Source organism: Podarcis filfolensis (genome assembly GCF_964270895.1).
Source record: "Podarcis filfolensis genome assembly, chromosome: 6".
Lineage (NCBI taxonomy): Eukaryota > Metazoa > Chordata > Lepidosauria > Squamata > Lacertidae > Podarcis > Podarcis filfolensis.
In genome coordinates, this window is record NC_139609.1 from 66,878,979 (window position 1) to 66,901,099 (window position 22,121).

Below are 22,121 nucleotides of genomic sequence, written 5' to 3' on the forward strand. Positions count from 1 at the left end.
ACAATAATAAGATTATGATATCTCCCCAAGAGCAGCACATATGTTAGCCGTCAAGGAAGAAAGATGGAGATGGGAAATATGAGAGAGAACAGGGAATCACGTAGGCAGTGTGCATGGAAAAGTGGTGGGACTGACACAAGAAGAAATAAAAATAAAAATTGCATGACTCTATTGGTGTGGATGGGGAAGAGAGTTAAGGGAAGATTTCCACCAGGCCTGTAGATCCCAATAAGTGACCAAACAGTATAATCTAAACAATGACCCATGAATGAAGCCAAGGAATCTTCGTGAAATTCTTACTGACTGCCCAAATTATCTGGATTTCGGAAGAAGTTATTTGACTAGTAACTATTTCCTGGAATCTAGATTTCTCTGAATCATTCCTATAAGCAGGCTACCTGATAGAGTGAATCTCACTAGAAAAGAATGGAAATTACTATGAAATCAGATTCATATTGGATGGAAAAAAACCACACATGAGATGCAGATTGATATTGGTTGAAGACACTCCATGTACAGGATACAAGTTTCATGTATTTATTTATTTGTCGGTTTGTATCCCATCCTTACTCTGACATAAACAGAACAAAACATTTATAAAAAATAATAATATGATAAAAACCAGAATCATAAGCAAGCTTAACAGAGATAATCAATGACAAGCAATACCACTAAAATCACTACGATATCAATGCTTCACAAATAAAAATAAATTTGCAGTGTTGCATCATCTTTTTATTTGACAAAGGTAGCTTGCCTTGGTAGAACTTGGTTGTTTGAAATCATTTTTCTTATGTAACTATGAATCTGCCATAAGCTCTCCCATACTTCAGATTCTTGCATGAACATATTTCAAACTGTTCTTGCTTTATCTTACCTTTCATTGCTTATTTCTTGATACCAACATGGCACAGTTTGCTTTATCCTTGTGCAATTAAAATATTTGGGACAATAATCAATATTTGATTATTCTAAGAGTGTTGTGCACAATTTATGTAGTTGTTGGTATTCAATTGTAGTAGAAAATCAGGACAGAGGAAGATGACCTTCTGAAAGTGTTAAGAAAACCTCATCTCAGATACTTACATAACTCCAAAGGGTTTTCAGGGGGCTACTCTATCTGTAAGTCAAAAGGTTGTTCAGAGCCCTTGTTTAAAATAGCATGCAGGCTGTAACATGTATCTCAAGGCTGCTGAGTTCAGTTATCATTGCTGTCAGAACTGTATGCATTGTGTGGTGACTCCTGGTCTTATATGAAATGGTGATTATGCGGCTGGTTAATCGGTTTGGTACAGTTGTAAGTTCATACCACAGCACCCTTCATATCTTGCTTGCACAAGTGTGCATGCATAATAAACACACACATCAGAGGTCTTAAACAGTTGCTGATTCTGTTTTTCGTCAAAATGAGGAATTATTTCATATTGAAGCACTACATTTACCAGAACAGTCTTGTAATTTTGCAAGGCTCTGACAGATTCCTACACGAATAAAGTACTTAAAATACTATTTCCCCTTCTATGCCACATACTTGGCACTGTGTTAGGAAAGGAGGGCAAAGGCTCTCTTAAAGAAGGAACCAGTCAGCCAACACCTGCTACTAAAAGTGCTTATCAGCCATGCTTTTATAGTTTGCGATAAAGTCGTTCTTTTATAAAAAGAGCTACCAGTGCTGGTGTGATGATGTAGCAGGGGCAGGAATTCTGCCTGCTGTTTGATTTTCCTTGTTGGGAAGAGGAAAGGTTGTTGTTGCTTTATCAGGCATCAGACCGCATTTTTCTGTGCAAGAGGTCAGGGTGAGGGCTTGCGTCTTACCGGAGAAAGCCTGGCGACCTGTGGAGTAACTGAGCAGGTATACGTGAAAGGGTTTCAGCTCCTGGAGGGACTTCCTGACATAGTTCAAGGTGGGAGTTCTTATTGGCTCAGATTGTTGCATATTTGTGCTTCGTGCAAAAACAAAAAGCTGTGCAGATTAAAGTAGACCAACATCTAACTTTACTTACTAAACACTTATAGGCTTAGCTTGTGCTGGACTTTTAAGAGAAGTGCCCAAGAGAAGGAATTTATGTGCTAGGAATGACTTACAGTTTGTACCCAGAAAAATAGCTTTAAAATCAGGTAAAGCTGCCTTTCTCTAGAGTCTGCTTTATTCCACTCTTGCCTCAGATACTAACTGAATGTATTTCTGTGTTTGCTAATGTTCGTTTAGAATGGTTGCACTTGAAGAATTCTGCTCTCAACAGAGAGCATTTATGTATATTTTCACTGAAGACTAATAGAGAATTTGGTTAAAACTGTTGTATCTTCCTTGCCTGCTGTTGGACTATGAGATGTACATACATGCCCCCTCTAAGAATCCTGGGAACTGTAGTTTAAGGGTGCTGGGATTTGTAACTTGTGAGGGGTAAGCCGCAGTTCCCAGGATGGTGGTGGTGGTAAAGGTGGTTAAAATTTATATTGTTTGTGCAGCTTGAGTCATGAAGGGGCGTAGTCAGGGTGGAGTTTTATCACTTTCGCTTTGTTATATTCTTCCACAAAATCAGTTTAGCCATACAGTGTACATTTACAGCTTAAAAAATTTTATGCACAGTGCATGTAAGTAAAGTGTGCTAAAATTCAAGGTACAAATCTTGAAGCCAGTGTCAGCTCCAGGTTTTGGAGAGCCTTTGGGTAAGGCAACCTCCATGGCCCATCCTGCCTCACTGAATCAATTTTTTCATTGTAGCAGGTCCAGTGGCTCCCCAGTAAGGTGTGACCCTTGATTCATGTTGATCCTTGACACCAGCCCTCATAAAATCATATGTGGCTAATCTTTATGCCTTGCAAATATTAGTTTTTCCCATATTTTTTTTGACCCATGAGGTGGTTACTTTCCGGTTTTTTTTCTTTTTTAAAGTTGTTTTTTAAGTCAGTTCATTGTAAAAGGTTGGCATCTCTTTGGTGAATCAGGAAATCTTTTTCAGATGGCAATGAATTTGCCATGATATCAGCTGTCTTTTGTGAACAAGAATATGGAAGACTGTTGCTTTGTGGATATGACTGCTTCTTGTTCAGCACATTTCAGTCTCCTCTTATTAAATGTACCTTGGCTAATTAGACCTGGACTGTCTGTTTTCTTTGGAAGAGTTGAGTAAAAGCACCACCATAGTATCTGGGTTTTGCTTTCTGGACTAGGTCAGCTGGGCTGCTCCTGCTAGTCTCTGTTGTGTGGAAACTGGCACATCCTCTCTGTGGCTTATACCTTTCTAGCGTACACATTTCCTTTAAAGGAGGCAAACTTGTGCACACTTACCTGTGCATAAATCCCAATTAACTTGATAGGGATTACTTCAGAGTTAGACACCTATTTATAGTAAATTATTATTATTAAAAATATATACATGTACAAGATATACATATACAATATCACATACAGATGGTTACAGTAAAAACACCACAGCCCCAGTCCTTTCCTTTAAAGTGGTCCTAATAGAGAAGAAAGTTCCAAAGGGGTATGCGACTATTTATAGTATTTTTACTCTATTCTTCAGCTGGAAAAAAGGTTCTCAGAGTGACTTGCAAATATGAATATTAATATAGTAAATAAATAATAACAGCTTTCAGGCTTACACACTAAAAGATAACACAAAATGAAAAGAGATTGAGAGGGATGAGGAAGTAAGCAAACCTGTGTACTCAGTTTCAGTTCGAGGTGTTTTTTGTGTGTGATGACCACCTGGAATGGTTGCATGTATAGCAGCCTTTGCCAAATCCTGGTGTCTTCCAGATGTTTTGGACTACAGCTCCAATACTCCCTGGCCATCGTCCATGCTGGCTGAGACTGATGAGTCTTGTAGTGCAAAACATCTCATGGGCACCAGGTTGGCAAAGACTCGCATGTATAGTACCGTTAGTCAGCATTAACAACTGCCTTCATGCCTAAAATTCTGCACCCTACGCTGTTACACAGACCTGGTTTGCACATTACACGAAACCATATTAAAAACAAACAAATCATATTTTAATGTGGAAGGGTAGATCACTTGTGCATTCCGCTGAAAGGTTTTCACTCCATTCATCTCCCATTTCTACAGCTGCTACACCTCAGAGAAAGAAGCTACAGTCTCATTTATTGTGATATCTGAACTTGAGGTTGTGGTTTATTTCTCTCCAAGCAAACCATGGCTACTGCTTCTGGTTTGTAGAGAAACAAGCCATAGCCCCTGGTTCAGATGTCATAACCAGACGGACTCTGGTGACTTTCCCATCACAGTACTTCAGTACCGCTTCTTTCTGATGTGTAAAGAGGAGCTATTCTTAGAGATAGAAAGAAGGCACACTTTGCTTTTTTCAGACTTATTTTTGGAGGGGGAGAGAGACCCATGCAAGCAGGGTGCAGATGTAGAGAATCAAGCACGTCTTCATTACTTTTTTGTGTCTCTGCTATCTGAGTTACACAAGAGTATGACCAGAATATCATGGAGGTGCTAATTTTGAAAACAATGGCTTTGGCTTGATTTCCATAGCATACTTAATGGTTTATTGATGAGCCCCTTCTGTGCATTTCTAATTCAAATAAATTTTCAATCCAAATGCATATTTGATCTAGTTCTCTTGTACAACTCAATTATAAACTAAAATAATTGATTATGCTCCATATAAGAGCTTACGTGGAGTCCTGTCAGTACTGGGACCCATGCTTTTGAATTTGTTCAAAAGTATTCTGTGCCACTGCTTGTAGCATTAGACTCCCACAGGGATTATTTCTTTTTGAAATTTTAGAACACAGCAGGATTCCTTCTAACCCTAGACATGAATTCTAAATTTTAATTCCGTTTTGGTTATCTCAGTGTAAGACAGAGTTTCATAACTGTGGGTGGCTATGCCCAAATAAAATAGCTGATATAAATCAGTCATCTTGAAATAACTTAGTTATAAGATGGTATTGTTAGTAGGTTTCTTCTATGCATCTGAGGAACTTGGATACGTGAACAAAACAACCTATATGAAAAGGCATATAATATTAATATATATATATTTAAAAACCTATTCTGTCCCTTTCTTTTAGGTCATATCTGACTCCTGTCCGGGATGAAGAAGCAGAATCTCTAAGAAAGGCACGATCCAGGCAAGCTCGCCAGACTCGTAGATCTACACAGGTACGGAACAATAACTCTTTATGGCCTGTTAGATGTTGGGCTATTTAAAAAATAATTATATAAGTAGAATTATTTAATGCATCCTGTGAAGATGCCTAACACTTCCCCACTCACACTTCATTGCTGAGTTCTCCTTTTGAATGAAGTTGCATTATTTCTGGAAGACATCCAAGATCACACACCTGTGAATCTCCAAAGAAGGGAATTACTTCCATATTATACATTTGAGAGATAAAAAAATTGGTCTGTAAAAGCTCCTGTAAAAGGAGATTATGATTTTTTTTTCTTAATGGAAGAATGCTCAAGGAAAGTGTTGTCCATGGGTAGCAATGTTGCATTGTGATGTTCTCTCTTAAAAACATCTCTGTACCTTCTATGCAATGACATTATCAACCACTTATGTTTGTGATTCTGTATTTAGCATTTCTTCCTTCTTTTAAGCTGATTGATATATTAAAGTGGTGATTGCTAACTTTCATGCCACTGGGTCTGACCTATAATTAGAAATTGGCTGAGCTTGGGCTTTGTGGAAAAGGTAATGTAATTTGTGTTTAGCTGTGGATTCAGTGTAAGAGGTGTAATGTTAACAAATACAGTCATACATCATGTTAGGTCCGCTTTATGGTTACTTTTCAAGTTGCGTCCTGTGGCAACCCGGAAGTACCGGAACTGTTACTTCTGGATTTCGCCGCTTGCGCATGCGCAGAAGCGCTAAATCATGCTGTGTGCGTGCACAGATGTGGCGCTTCTGGATGCGAATGCTTCGAGTTGTGGACGTGCCTCCGGAATGGATTACGTCCGCAACTCGAGGTTCCACTGTATAGCTATAATAGACTTGACTTTCTCCCATTTCCCAGGGTGTAACACTTACAGATCTTCAGGAGGCAGAGAAAACCTTTAGCCGATCTCGGACAGAGCGGCCTGAACAGCCAAGTGAAAAATTGGAAAGAACTGAAGCAACTGAGGAAGACTGTGAGAGGCAGGCACAGACTGCAGCAAGGGAACCTGGGGAGACCCGCTCACGATGGAACAGAAACTTGGATGAAGAGGTGAGTAAAACTATTGTAGTAATGCCAAAGTTACAGGTTTGATCCCTGTATGAGACAGCTGCATATTCCTGCATTGCGGGGGGGCGGGGGGGACTAGACAATCCTCAGAGTCCCTTCCAACTCTATGATTCTATGTCCAGCTACCTTTTTTCAAAATGTTTTTATGGCTTGAGATGAGCATCAGGTTTTTAATTATTCTGCTTTAAATGTATTAGGAGAGATTGGATCCGCTTTTTGAACATAAGCATCGTAGCTTTCAGTGTTGCTTTGCTTTCCACTTCACCATTCATTTATTATGCCCAACAGTAAGGAAAACCTGTAAGTGTAAAGAAATACAAAGTGTAATGAGAAAATCATGCTGAGTGTTCAAAATGAATATTTGTTCTTTCCAGATACTTGAACTGTAACTAATCAGAAAGCAGTATTAGCAGTGTTGTTGTTTTATTAACACTTGAAGGGCATGTCTAGATGACAGAACTTAATAAATGGCATTTTAAATAGTTTCCATACTTTCAAGGGTTGTAATATTATTAACTGACAATTGATTTTCATCTTTGTCTACAACTGTGAGATGATACTACCTAATGTAGATTCTCTGACCATACAGTCATTTTTTTCTTTTTCCTTTAAACCAATTTTTTGGCAATTTTTATGATAGCTTTGGAGATGGCTCATATCTGTAGGCTTTCAAATGGTTTCTCTTGCATTTAGATTATAGGTATGGTCCTTGTTGGGCATGAATCAAACTAAGTTCGCTGAATTTGCTAATCCACGTCTAAACACACGTGGAATCATTCACAAGATTGGGATACATACAGATTTTGACCACAAGGTGACAGGGTGACAGTACAAAGTTGTGTTGCAGTGGGGGGGGGGAGTGTCTTCACCCCTAGACTCTAGACGATCTATGTTTTTCCTTCTCTGAAATCATTATGAAGAAAGATAGATTTTAAATCCTTTTTTTCACACTATCATTATTATAAGTAAAATAACCTTTGTCTCCTATCTCAAATGATCATTCTTGTTCTTTATAGACACCCTAAATCAGAATGGAATGAACCTTTCTATAGTCTAACTCCATTAATAGAGTATGATTAAAGATTGAGGAGAAAACTTGTACTTTGCTAGCTGTTAATTATCTTCTTATTAAGTCATTAATTCTGTTCATTTGTCTTTCAGTCTGTTGGTCAACGATTGAGGGGCTCGGCGCAGCAAGACAAACCCACAAGCCCCATCTCTCCTTCATTAGCTCCTTATCTTTATTCAAGTTCTCACCTTCCCAGGACAAGTAGATCTGTATCTTCTGATTCTGTGAACCCATCAGACTTCCAAAGCACATCTGCTGCTGACATGGAGAAAAATGGTATTTACTATTGTAATTACAATGTTGTACAAATCTTTTGAGTTTGTTTTTGTACCAGATAGTGACTGTGTAATACTATACTTCATACTTGACCAAGAAAATCCAAGAATATCCAAGGAAAGCTGCTCCACTCTTAATATATAGTACAATATATTACAATATATAATATTTGGAATGCTGAATCTTCTTTGTCTGGGTTAACAAAGCCAGTATTAACTGAAACCCACCATGCCCTGGGCCCTCCGATCTCTCACTCCACCAGCAAAAATAAGACACCTATCCCCATGATGCTGACGAAAAAAGCACCACTCATATACTCTGTGAAGAAGGAAAGTTTACAGTCTCTCTCACCCACCCTTCTTCTTTATTTTCTTCCTTCTCCCTCCCCCACTTCTCTTACCCCCTCATTGCCTACAACATAAATGTCTCAAGCTGACTGTAATTGATGGGTATGAAAATTTGATTTGAAAATAGAGACACTGAATGTACTCTTGCTACTTATGGAGAATCTTTTACTAAAAACATTTTTAAAAAAGCAATGAAATAACACCTCTAGGAATTTGAGCCCCTCCTGAAGAATCACGTTAATCTCAGTTGAATGTTTCTTTGAGCTGATGGCTTCGCATCATATTAAAGTACATCTGCTTTAGGGAGGATCCACTGCTTGGTGTTTGAAATTAAAATAATAATAATAAATTGTTAGGTGTTTAGAATGGAAATCTTTATGTTGGGATTAATTTGCCTTAATTTGAAAATGTTTCCATGGTATTGGTAAATCAATTTACCAAGCTATTTATAGCTAAAACTATATTTCTTTGGACAGAATATGAAGATCAGGATTTGGATGACAGAACTTCAAACAAGCAGTCGGTTAGAGAGAGGAGGCGGCCGAAAGAGAGACGAAGAGGCACGGGGATCTCTTTCTTTACAAAGGATGTAAGTAATGACATGCCTGGTGGAATTGAAGGAGGATGAAAAGTTAACCAAGTTGCACATACCAATTGCTAGGGAGGCAAAATCTAAACTGGAAGTGCAAGATCCAACTGTGAAAATGAGAATACTGTTTTGATGCCATTTAAAATGTAAATGAGTCAGCAATCACTGTCCTGGCCCTCAAACTCCCAGCTCTTGTTATGCTAAATATTTTAATGCTCAGTTCAGTTCAGTACATAAGGCACACAAAATGGCATAGATTTTTTAAAAATGAAAGTGACCTTCAACAAATGCCCTCCAGTTGCATGAGGCTGCTCACAAACCTGCAGCTTTGCTGTAACGCATGCACTAACCATAGTTTACTGTGGTGTGAAGGCACTGTCAATATCTGAATTGACCCTGCTTGTAATATTTTTCAAATACTTTATTTCTTTCTTTTCTAAAAAGCAAGTTACTTTTAGGGAACATGATTGCATCCCATGATGATGAAACTCACTGTTTTTCTGTTCTGTTTGACTGAAACAGTAATTTATCTGGTGGTGCATGGTTTCAAGGATTAATTATTAGAAGCTTCCAAACTGTATAGTCTTCTACTTTCTGTTAAGATATTTTGTATAGATAGATATCTTAAAATACTGCGTCTTGCTACCTAAACCTTTCTTACTACAAATATATAGGAAACCAGTTCTTCATTTGAAATGTTCATTTTCTTTCCCCCCCTTTTGATTTCCTAGGATGATGAGATGGATGGTACTGAAGAAGTGAAAGAGGACAGGGTAAGTGAACGATCTAAAGCATATATGTGTATTTGTTTGTTCTTGTGAATCTTTGGCCACAGGATAGTTCTCAGTTCTTTTGCATTTTGAGAATATGTATGTGAAAGTGCGCTTTGAAATGTTTTTCTGGGGTTTATACCTGAATCTAGCAATAAGCCTAGTATTCTCTTCTGGTTGCATTATCATTACTTTAAAGTAATAAAATTCTGTAGCTCTTTTCCTTGTTCATTGGACTGTAGGATATTTTTCAGTGTGTTCAGTGTGTCAAAAGCAAGATAAAAGGTACTTTGGTTTGTGCTAAAATTCGAGGTGCACATTGACCACCAAGTTAGGTTTGAACCACAATTCAGTGCTTCAGAAATATACAAGACTTGATCTGAAATGCTTTGGAGACTGACTATTTGTGTCATAATCCAAATTCCAGTTTGGAAAAAGTGAAGCTTTGTGTCTCCCCTACTTACTAATAAGGGGAAATCACAAGATGGATGTAACCTTTGATAGAATTTAGGGGTCCTCAAATTATTGTACAAAATTCTGCCTGCCTCTTTTATAGTCTGTCAGTCTCATTATGCTTTCTTTCAGCTGCATTTTAGGCAAGCATGTTCCTTTCTACAAAATCACTGGCAGAGGGCCATTCTCCACTTAAGCCAGGCCCATCCACATCAGTAGTGGAGATAACATTCCCTGAGCAACATGTGAGAAAGAAATGCAAACTTTCCCTAGGCAAAAGAGCAGATGACCTCATTCTTGGTCCTACAGCTAAATTTTGCACAGCATTATTTAATGTTATGGTAGATGAAACAATTGCTCACCTAGGTAACAGGTTTAAGTAAATGTTGCAGTTGAAGGAAAAGTATGAATTGATAGTTGATGTTAAATATTTGGCTAAAATGGGAGATGATAACACTGGAAGGGACTGCGAAGACATATCTTTGCTCCTTGAGAGAGAGATTGATTCAGCAGAGTTGCTGTCTCAGATCATAAATTTTTTTTGGTTATATAATCAATCCCTAGAAAAATGCACAGCTTCCTAAGTGTAATATTCAAGGTATTTATATCAATTTGTGTGTAGTACTTCACATTACTGTCACTTTACTTGTACCTGTTGTGTTTAGGGAGAGGACAGTTTCAAAGTTGGAATTGATAAAAATTACCCGTGCTCTTTTGTGTCACAAGATCACTTAGTAGTGCTTACGGTTCTTGGCCTCATCTGCCCAGACTGCCATTAATCCATTTGGCTATAGTCACACATGGTTTTGTTCATGAACATCCATGATGGCGTTTCATCAGACCATCAGGACATCATTGACAAAAATCTCATAGGCTGCTGCAGCCAACCACATTAAATGGAAGGATGGGCACAATGAGGCTGTCACGGCAAAGGATATGGAAGATGCTGCAGGAAATAGTATCAAAGCTGTGCAAATGTATTAAGAAGAAGTGCCTGAAATGCAGGGGCACTTTTGGAAAGTTATCTGATGTCATATTTTCATAAGTACTCCTGGCTCTGCCGAAAATGATTTTGATAAGATTTAATGATTTAGGACATCACTGAATGACCAAATCACATAGCAGAATTGCCACTAGAGGGAGCATGTTCTGCAGCTATCAAAGTATGAAGTGAGAAACTAACAACTTTATGTAAGAACTTCCAGAAAGAGGAATTGGGATTCTTAATAAATTTGGACTGAAAATTGCTTCTCTTAAAACAAATAATAGTGCAGCATTTCTTCCTTCAAATAAGCTTGTCAAAGATATTTGATGTTAGAAGTGAGATAAATAAACAACAGTTGGGTAGTCTTGCTGAAATCATTTTTTATTTTTTTGGGTTGGGACTCATTTTGAATTTTTTCCTCTAACTGTAATAATTTGGCCAGATGTTGATCTTGTGTGAACCTCACATGGAATTATATGTACTGTTAGAAGCCTGCCAGATGGACAGAAAGCTAAGTATTAGCACATGCTCAGAAGCTGGCTTGATTTGAGGGTGGTTTGTCTGTGTGTAAAAAAATGCTACGTTGAGGCTGTTATGAAAAGTAAATCTAACTTAATCTATTAAAGGTAAACACAATAAAAATGTAAATCTGTAATGGCTCGTTTCAAAAATGTGGAAAAGTTGCACGTGTGGCCTTCTGCTTGTGCAGTGCTTGATACAATCCAGTTTATAATTCTGTGGTTGCAACAGGTGACATAAAATTTGTAGAGCGTCCATCTGCTAAAGCAGGGCTGGGGAACCATTCAGCCTCAAAATGTTGTTGGACTCTAGTTCCCAGCATTCCTGACCATTAGCCATGCTAACATGGACTGATGGGAGTTGGAGGCAAGCAGTCTGTGGAGGGTTACATGTTTCCTGTACTTGCAGTAAAGAACATGCTAGGAATGCAAACTGAAACTGGATGTGTTTGGAAATTATGTAGTTGGAATTCACCTGTCCTGTGGCGTGAGTTGCTGATCACCTGATTGGTTCAAATTCACGATGTTAAACTTGTTGGTGTTTTTCTAGTTCTTTTTGAGAATTCAGTGAAATAGCTATGCTAATATTTCAGCTTTAAAGGTGAGTTGCAGGCTTGTGCTGATCTCTTGTATATTTAACACTTGCTTTGTTACAAAAGTGCTACACCTTCTGTTCTCATCGTACACCTAACAGTTCAGCGGAAAGTTTCCCCCCCAAATCACACTGCTACTCCTACAGACCTTCCATAAAATCTTCCATTTCTCTGCTTTACTGTCATGATGTTCTGCAAGAGCAAAGTCTTTTATGTCTGCCTGCAATAGCTTTTTGTTTTCTGGGATCGGACTACCTAATATGGTGAGGTATGCCCCAGTCAGACACTGCTACAAGTTCCTTTGAAGCAATGGAGTTTGCTTGGTAGTAATGTTAGGTGAGCCTCTAGCAGACTAATATGGAAGAGCAACAAATAGTGAACAGTAACATGTTGTGCTTTTAACTATTTTTGTAAATAGAACAGTTGTGATGCACAAATCCTTTTTTGGGAATCCAAAGAGCATTGCCAGAAGGGCATTTTTCTTGTTATTTTATTTCCTAGCAGAGAGGCTGTATAGCACTTGGAAAGCTTTCATCCTGGCTTATGTCCATTGCAGTGTGGGAGAAAAGGCAACTTTTAGATTATGATAAAATAAAACATTTAATTATGAAAAAATGTTGGGAACATACCTTTGAATTACTAGCTTTCTAATAAAGAACCCTGTGCTCAGAAGTGGATTGTAGGCCTGTTTCCTCCGCAGTAAACACAGTTGGCAGGATATCAGACTAGTAAGAAGTGAGGACAAAAATGACAGGAAATTCATTGAAGTTGCTGATCTATAGCAGTCCTAAACTGAAAGCCATTTATGTATTTAAGTGTAATTTAGGACTCGTGATCAACCAGGATATGAGGAGCACAGTAAATTAGAATTCTGATTTATGGGACCTTTTTTTTTTACACTATTATTTCATATGTGTGTACCTGAGTACATTTCCCATATTTTGTTCAAGCTTATGCACACTCATAGGTGTAGGAATTAAGTCTTCCATGCTATTTTGCAATCATCCTGATGCTGAACTTAAAATTGCTGAACTTTAAAGCCAAAAATAAAGCTAAGTGGCACCTGGCTAGTTCTGTTTAAAGGCACCTATCATTTCGGGGCAGAATGTTATTGTAAAAATTGCACACAAGTCTAAAAGTATGTCATATAAAGTAAGGTTGTGTTGGTCTTCATTGCTGCCTGTGAATAAATTATAACTTAAACTTAGAATTGCTGTTGCTGAACCCTTTCCTATCCGGCTCATTACAGTTGGATGGGAATTGAAGTCCAAATGATGGATGGGAAACAGAAAAGATGGTCCAGTTAATGTTTCCAAACATAATTTGTGGAAGGTGGGCGAGCCTTCTTTACCTCGGACATTCAACCTGACTAATAGCCTCTGTAGCCCAGTCTATGTTCTTGGATGATGGCCAGTACTGAGCAAAGCATTTCAAAGTGTTCAGTAGCTGCGAGTCTATGGTGGAGTGGTTTGTCTCCTATAAACAAGGCTACTTAAGTCTGTCCCGAGTAGCTTTGTATGTCTTGGAGAAAATTAACTGCAAATGAGAGGGAAATCATTTATCCATTTATTTTAATTTTAAGGGGAATAATGAAATTAGGCTAAGCCTACTGATGAAATGTTTCTTTTCATATATATTTTTGAAAAGTAGAAATCATGAGACCATAATATCTTTAGAAACTTCCTGTGAATGAAATCTATGCTTTCTAAATTATAGTACTTCAGAGTTGAATGTTGCCTTGCTTTGAATATAGTCATTCCTCTCTTTTGTGTGGACCAGGCACCCCCAACCTTTGGCCCTCCAGATGTTTTGGACTACAATAACCATCATCCCTGACCACTGGTCCTGTTAGCTAGGGATCATGGGAGTTGTAGGCCAAAACATCTGGAGGGCCACAAGTTGGGGATGCCTGGTGTAGACTATTGGGCAGCAGGGTGGGCCGCACCCCAAAAACAGTCCCACTTTGTCCCTAGTGTCCAAGACCAGGCACAAACCCTTAAAAGCAGTATCCAACCTGATGGGAAGCCTGGAAAGGGAATGCTTCTAGACCATTGTGATATTTCCCCAGATCTCAAATGTATGTTGATGTTGTACTAGTTAACCTGGAGGTCAAAGGTGGAAGATACCAACTCCATCTTATTTATCCTCCAAAGGCTCAGTGACACAGACCAGGTATATGCCGTATGTTGAGCATATACCCGTAAAATAAAGTATGCAATGAAACAAGTCTATCAATTGAATGGTATGAAAGTTCACTCCTTTTCATTAGCACTGTAGTGAAGTGGAAGTGTGTGAAGTTTTATAAAATAGCACAGCTCTTCTTGAAAGACAACCCCCTCCAAAAAAGTACAATTGTAAAAGAGAAAATGCAGGTGTGGTATGAGCTGCCCTATTGAGAATGGAAATAACTATCAACAGCAGCTGTCTCTCTATTAAGTATGAATCAGTTAATCATTAGGAAGTTGATGGGAGTTTGGCTGCTTTTCAGGATTTTAATACAATAGACATTAATTAGTATTAGGCACATTTCATCCCTAACTCATGAGAGTCAAATAATTTACATACATACCTGCCCACACATCCAGCCTGCTGTTCCAGAACTAATGTGTAGTAATTGCAGCCTGTACCAGAGGAAGTTGCAGTACCTTCTCAGTAGTCATGCCCACCCTGTGGAATTCTCAAAGATGTTAAAGAGAGAAATAATTATATGACCTTCCATAGACATCTGAAGGAAGCCCTGTATCAGGACGCTTTTAATGTGTGATGTTCTGTTGTGTTGTTGCTGTTGTTCTGTTTCTTTATATCATTTTGGAAGCCACCCAGAGTTACTGGGGCAACCCAGTCAGATGGGCTAGGTACAAAAAATAAATTATTACCATATTATTATTATATACCAGTCCACGTATATGGTTTAGAATAGCTACAAAGTGCCATCATGAATCCGACAATCTTGTACTGATTACTGAATGTGGACATTCTACCAAGACTCCTCTCATTGTCTTTCAGGCCCCAAGAATACAGTGTAGTGATGCAACTACTTTTAGTAAAGACTACAGCATCACGAATGGATTGGCAGGGATTTCAGCCCAGTTGGCTTTGCAAAGCACCAAATTCATAACATAATCCAATGACTAACCTGTGAAAAAAAGGTTAGTCCACATTGCTGGGTGTCACATCTGGTTTCCTTGCTGTCACAGCCTGCTGTGCGGAAATGTGTTTAGCTTGAAGTTGTTTGTAATAGTGATGTTTGGATTTGATGCTGACTCCTATTTATCTGGACTACTGTAAATTACACCCAATTCTGTGCATGCTTTTTGGTCCGCAAAGTTCCACTGTATTCACTGTGACATTCTTCCTCGTATGACTGCATACGATGGCATTCTTAGTGACTTCAGTAGTTTACATGGTTATAAATTAGAACCTTATATTCTGCCTGTGTTTAAGTGATGGCTATTTTTCAGAAAGCAATTCTGGAACTAGAGGAAAGCATATCCCTCTTACTAAAACAACGTGGTGTGTTCTGGTATATGACTTATAGGAAGCACCTGCTTTGTATTCTCATTATTTCTGAAGTAATACTGTAAAATTTACTCCTTTTTCTTTACTTTGTTCTTGGTTCTTTTGTTTTAATAGATTTGTTTTTAGGTGAATCTCCTCACAGTATACCAATGCTCTATAATCATGGTCTTTAGTCCCTGTCCCCCCATAAAGTGGTCAATTTTTACTATAATTTGCTATATATGTGTATAACTTGGGGTGGGGGTGCAGTAATGTGCTGGACCTCTGTAGAATCTATTTTTTGACCTCAAACCCAGGAAATTGCTAGTCCTTTCTATAAACAGATTACTGTTTTTAGTACATGCACATTCTGTTCCTCTTTAGCCACTCACATTTAAAAGAAACTGGCTGTTTCTAAAAGTTGCCGTCTTTAAGTATGATCAAACTTCCGCATGTGCTTCAAGTAGGGGATTTTATTGGAGATGAATGAGAATATGTTCTCTGGGTTACCATCTTTTGCTTCTTCTTTCTTACCAGCTTTATAGATGAACTGAGCAAGAACTATGGTCTGAGGCTATCTTTTAGATATGGAAGATTAGCTGGCTTTATAGCAGGCCATATGAACTTTTGGACCCAGTACTTTATGCAACAACGATGAAGGAGATTACCTTTAATGATTTATTGTATAGTAGCTGATCAAGAAAGATCTCTGAATTACAGCTGGGTTCTTCTGTATTTAATTGCTATGCGGGATCTTCTACTCTAATCCCTTTATTTCCAGGACTTGAGAACCTACTACATGGCAATAAATCAGCACTCAGTACATTGCAGGCAAAGGGCTTTGCTTGCCTTCCTTTTATGGGAAATCACTGCAGTGTTTTTCATCATGTTTATATCTCAGCCTAGTGCCAATTCCCCCTCCAAAAAATGTTTTACAGTCTCTCTTACAGGACATGAGCTTGCTGTCATACATTAGAATCAAAGACATTATCCCTGTCATAATCAGGCTTGTGCTTATAACAGTATAAAGCAGAATCATAGATTACATGAGGGACCTGCCACATAGTGCTGCACTGTGGAGTGATCCTGTTGAGGGTTCCAATCAGCCACGACCTCTTTCAGAATGCAGTACTCCATTCCATTCTCCTGCTTCCTTTAGTTCCTGTTTTTTCTTCCCTCCATCAGCCGGCCATCATTTTGTGGCCACTGAGCATGCACAGCCCTCTTTGGAATTGCCCCACAAGCCTGCTGATAGCCTCCCTTTTTGAATGAATGGTGCCGTCTGAGCTGCCTAAACACCCACATTCATCCCTGAACTTCTGCCACAAAATGTTTTTAAAATAAGTAGTTACTCTTTGTGGAAACTACCAAATATTTTGACAGTGTTGTTTGCATTTGTAATCAAAATGCATGTTGCTGACCTTTGTTCTAGCTGAGGCCAAGTATAGGAACAAGTCAGTTCAGATCATGCGATGTTTCTTGTCATAAGGGTTTTCCTATGATTGAGGCAGTCTGAGATTTGATGAAATATTTTTCATAGGGCTATCTAGCACTTTACTATCATTTTATTTAAAAGTAAGAAGCAATACTAAAAGTACTTTTTCTGTATTGACTTGAAATACTTTTTCTGTATTGACTTGAAATGTTTGCAGATAGAATAGCGTTCTGAAACTCTTACACAATCTACTTAGTGTGGAATACCTTGTAGTACCATGTGATGAACAATAACAGGGTTGCCGACTTTTGGGGGCCAGTGGGCATACTTGGAATTTTGATAAAACGCCATAGAATTTTGAAAAAGCTGCTTACCAGAGTTATAGCACATAATGACTGTCCCATCTAAAAGGAAAAGAGAGAGAGAGAAAGCACCACAAGATGAGTGCAGGCAGGCTCCCCAGAGCAGTCCTGCATCAGTGGAGAAGAGACTACATCAGCTATCATTACACTCACAGAGAGACGCCCTTTTTACCTTTCCTCTGTTCAGAATGGGTGGTATCGATCATGGTGTCTAATGAAATGCGAGTATGTTTAAAGGGGCTTGTTCAATGTAGTTGACATCAAGCCAGTGCAAAGAGAAACTGAGCAGGAGTCTGCTGCATTGTGAATTTTTACGGGATATTTCCTGAGACCTTTTGTGAGTACCGTACGAGGTGTTGGCTGGCACACTGGTGCCTGTAAGTGATGTGTTGGTGACCCCTGAACTGTGGTACATAAGCTATTTTAACTTCAGTTATCCTGCTTGGATCCCAGAGAAGAACCAGTGTTTCATTTGGGGAATATAAGTAAGAGCACTCTCTAAATTTAAGCTATAGCTCTGAACTGAAAGTTCAGATTCAGGGAAAGAGAGTACAAAGAGATGAAAATAACCCCATAGAATTAGAGGGGAAGGGTTATATATTCACAACCCAGAGGCTATAAGGATCTAGCACATAACTAATCTCGACACAGTATGGAAGCATGTAGATTGTTTAGGAGTTGTTGCTGTTTAGTCGTTTAGGCGTGTCTGACTCTTTGTGACCCCATGGACCAGAGCACGCCAGGCACTTCTGTCTTCCACTGCCTCCCGCAGTTTGGTCAAACTCATGCTGCTAGCTTCGAGAACACTGTCCAACCATCTCATCCTCTGTCATCCCCTTCTCCTTGTGCCCTCCATCTTTCCCAACATCAGAGTCTTTTCCAGGGAGTCTTCTCTTCTCATGAGGTGGCCAAAGTATTGGAGTCTCAGCTTCAGGATCTGTCCTTCCAGTGAGCACTCAGGGCTGATTTCCTTAAGAATGGATTGTTTAGGTAGTGGGGAGAAAAAAACAGGATAGAAAGACTTTGTTACTAAATCTACCGCCTTCCATGTTAAATTTTAGTAGATATGCTGATAATAATAATAATAATAATAATAATAATAATAATAATAATAATAATATATTACTTGCACTCCGCCCTTCCAACTGGATAGATGGGCACTAGAATGAAGGGAATCAGCTAGAGAGTTAGAGAGTTATTGCATTGGAAACAGACAATGGGGAAAAGGTGGGAGTCCATGCTTTTTTAGGATTATGTATTTTAAAGCTGTGGGACGCGGGTGGCGCTGTGGGTTAAACCACAGAGCCTAGGACTTCCGATCAGAAGGTCGGTGGTTTGAATCCCTGTGACGGGGTGAGCTCCTGTTGCTCGGTCCCTGCTCCTGCCAACCTAGCAGTTTGAAAGCACATCAAAGTGCAAGTAGATAAATAGGTACCGCTCCAGCGGGAAGGTAAACGGCGTTTCCGTGCGTTGCTCTGGTTCGCCAGAAGCAGCTTAGTCATGCTGGCCACATGACCCGGAAGCTGTACGCCGGCTCCCTCAGCCAATAAAGCGAGATGAGCGCCGCAACCCCAGAGTCGGTCACGACTGGACCTAATGGTCAGGGGTCTCTTTACGTTTACCTATTTTAAAGCTATGGGAAAGGAAGTTGTGAGTGTAAGGTAGCTCATATCCCATAGTTAGTTTAGCTGACGCTTTGGACATCAAGAAGAAAATGATTAAGATTGTCAGGTGGAATAACCAGCATTAACACATCTTATACACATGGTTTAGGTTTCTTGACCTAATAGCTTAAAAGCAGAATTATAAGCAGTCTTCCTTGCCCCTTTCTCCCACTGGCAATATAAGACACAACTATTCTGGGGGAGAAAATCATGAGAGGAAGGAGGGGCAGCAAAAATTCTATCACATGCCTGCTCCTGTTATAGTTCATAAATGTTGTGAGCAGGGATGCTGGTGAAGTTTCTGAGTGCAGCTGTGGGAACTCCTAAAAGCCCACCATAGGTTTAATATGACCTTGTCATGATAGAAGAGCCCTGATGAAATTTTTCACTGGCTCGGATTAAAATTCCTAGCTCTACATGCCTATCTGTTCTACCCTCCCCACCATTCTGTGATTCCCAGCACACACCCCTCTCGTCTTTTTAAGCAGCGGCAGAGGTGAGTAACAAGTTATAGAAAAGGAAAGGGATTTTGTTTCACTCCCTCCCCTCCAGGTTCTGATGCAATTGCAGATGGAATCTTTCTGGAAGTAATCTTTCTGAGCCTCTCAGATATTATAAAAAATAGTTGGATCTTTCCCCCCAGAAGACCTTAAATCAGCTCTGAGTTAATTCAAGGCAAGTTTCAGATAGCTTGCCATCTTTAGTTGGGCTCTTCTTTGGGGACTCTTGTCAAAAAGTGGGTTATAATAATAATTTAGCAATGCCTCTGATGAATCCACTTTTTAAAAGCTTCATATCTTCTGTCTAACTTATGCCACCCATATTATGTTCTTACAGGACTAATGTGTGGCTATTGAAGTTTGCAGGAAGTACCTTCTGTAGGCTTGGGCACTGGGACTGGTGAATGAGACATAACCAGTGTTTGACGCCTTATTAGTAATAAGATTATACACAGCCACAATGTTGATGTTCCTCCTAGTGATTTGGCATTCCTACTCGGATCACTGAAAGGAAGCACATGGAATTGTGAGTGTTGTTGGCCCAGTTACTTCAGGTGGTGGTAAAGCTGCTATTGTGGAAGAGTAGCAGTCAATATCACACAGTTCATAACTATGGGTAGGCTGATACATTGGGGAAAGGTTTAGGTTTGTAGTAGTTGGGTTGTAACCAGTGAAATTAGTGAGAAGGATGGTCTAGTAAGTTTTATGGGTGATACTGATTTCACAAAGTTTAAGACGCTCTAGATTGATTTCAGTTCCTTTTTGTCTACATTGTTTTCAGTTCCTTTCTGTTTAAAATACCAACTGCTCAAAAGGTTTGGACTTTAATTGACAACATGCAGCAGCCTAAACTGAACACTGGCATTAAAGGTTCAGTGTGTTCTAAATTATGCTATCTATTAGCTGTACTTTGTCTTTAAACACACAGCTCTCCTCCCCGCTACCCCGCCCCAGCTCTTTCTAGCAGAGTCTAGCCACTGCTGATTATGAATCACTCCATTGTTCTTGGTATATTGACATAATGTTAGAAAAAAGAAGTAGTGTGTGGAATTTGGAGATCTTTAACTCCACTTTGATGTCAAGCTGGGCTACCTTCAAGTTCTTTTGTATTCTGATACGGCCTCTCTTGTCATGAGGTAGGCTACTTGAATAATTTTGTTTGGGAACACAAGCAATCATGGAAGAAAAAGCAGAAGTGCAAGATATTTAAAGAAATGAATTAAGGTTGTTTTGAGATATGGGCCAATTATGCAAATAGGCATATTGGCAGCAAAGAGTTGCTTCATATGTATAAGAGACTAAAAGTAATGTGTGTGCTTATTCTTATATTCTAACTCATTGCAAGAAGCTTTGCCTAAGAAAATAGGATTTAAAGCACCTGCTGTTCCCTTTTGTATCTTCAGCTGACTTGCTAATTCGTAGAAATTGTACTTGAATATGATAGTTGCTCTACTAGTTTCTTAATCAGGTTTGGCAAAACTAAATCTTATCAGTTATCTGATTACTCTTTTCACACACACCTCCTGCAGCTGCAGTGTAATAAAAGGTTTTTCCTAAACATATTTATTCCTACCTTACTGTGGAACTTGAACTTGAACCTAAATTTCAGTCCCTTAACTAATCACATAAATTAGATTTTACATAATTCTGTAATGCAGAGCCAGGCATTTATACTCGGAAGAATACACAGTAAATTATCATTGTTAGCCAACATCCCTCTTGCATATTTTCCCAGTTAAGTACCTGTATGGATATTTGTTAAGCACAGTCATTATAATGCTAAGTGATATTTTCTCATTCTCAATTGTATTTTGACTTGGAGATTATTCAAGTGTTCTGAGAGCTAAATAATTATCCCTGGTATTCTGGAGTGCTAATTTGCTAAAGGCAAACTTTATTTTAGGTTTGCTTTTGAATGCTGTTGGAATCCCAAAGAATAGTGCATAGATTGTGTAGGAGATACAAAATGTATCACACCCAAACCTATTTAGCATTAGCTTTACAGCTTGTACTAATTAGCTTTTCAGTGTACTTGTTATACATTCAGCACAAGTGAACCCAATGTATGATAGAGTTAAAAGGAAATTAGAGTTTGCTTGGGCACACCTATCTAGCAACATGTTCATTTTTACTTAGAATTCAAACTTTTAAGAGATTTTTAACTTTCTTCTCCACAAATTTTGACTGCCTGGCAGTGGCCTAAAATGTGGAAAAAAAACAAAAAAAAACCTTGCTAAAGAAGAAGCCCTAAATCACCCAAACATGCTAGAAAAACTAGTGGCTGGAACTTAGACCTTGCAAGCAAGCTGACTGAATTGTGCTCTGACCTCATACTTCGAAGCCATCTGGGCTTTAGGAACTTTCAGCTTTCTTTCTCCTACAAGTAGCAGCCCAAATCCCAAGTTGAAAGTGAATCTATGCCTTTGGCCTCCCTCCAGCATTCCTCACTGAGCAAGTAAGGATTTGGAATGTCAGAAAATAGCAAGAGGGGAGGGTAGATAGAAGTGTGTGAAGGCGTTCCTAACTTGGAGCATGGAACAAAACACAGTTTCATCTGGACTGCCCCTTTCTGTAGCAGCATTTGTTCCTTATTTGTACTTTCTCCCTAATGATGCAGCCCTGCTCCAGCAACAGAGATCTGCCTCAACAAGGCTGTGGATTTAAAAACCTTTCTGCTAAGGCGTCTTCCTAGCTGGATAAACTAGTAATCTTTAGGCTTTTGCCAATTTTGTTACCGGATTTCGTGCCATCATCAGTTGTTTGGAAATAGTCTGGCTTTGCTGTGTGAAAGCTCTGAATAGCAGAAAATCTTTTGGAAGACCTGAAGGCAGGTTTCAGACCTGACAGTGACATGCTC

General features: G+C 39.0%; 1 protein-coding gene across 11 annotated transcripts in view; it reads left to right on the forward strand.

Annotated features, from left to right (window-relative positions):
- The window catches only part of PPP1R12B (protein phosphatase 1 regulatory subunit 12B), a 101,786-nt gene that overhangs the window by 44,511 nt on the left and 35,154 nt on the right, over nucleotides 1-22,121 (forward strand). For 7 of the 11 annotated variants that reach the window (XR_014549009.1, XM_083617344.1, XM_083617346.1 and 4 more), the window contains 5 exons: nucleotides 5,048-5,138; nucleotides 5,996-6,187; nucleotides 7,367-7,550; nucleotides 8,374-8,486; nucleotides 9,218-9,259. Coding sequence is in view for 6 of the 11 variants with exons in the window: in XM_083617344.1 (XP_083473470.1) it covers nucleotides 5,048-5,138; nucleotides 5,996-6,187; nucleotides 7,367-7,550; nucleotides 8,374-8,486; nucleotides 9,218-9,259 (622 nt within the window). In the remaining 5 variants the exon portion in view is untranslated. Of the gene's footprint in view, nucleotides 1-5,047; nucleotides 5,139-5,995; nucleotides 6,188-7,366; nucleotides 7,551-8,373; nucleotides 8,487-9,217; nucleotides 9,264-22,121 lie in introns of all 11 variants that reach the window. The other 4 variants (XR_014549005.1, XR_014549006.1, XR_014549007.1 and 1 more) reach the window with 1 other exon arrangement.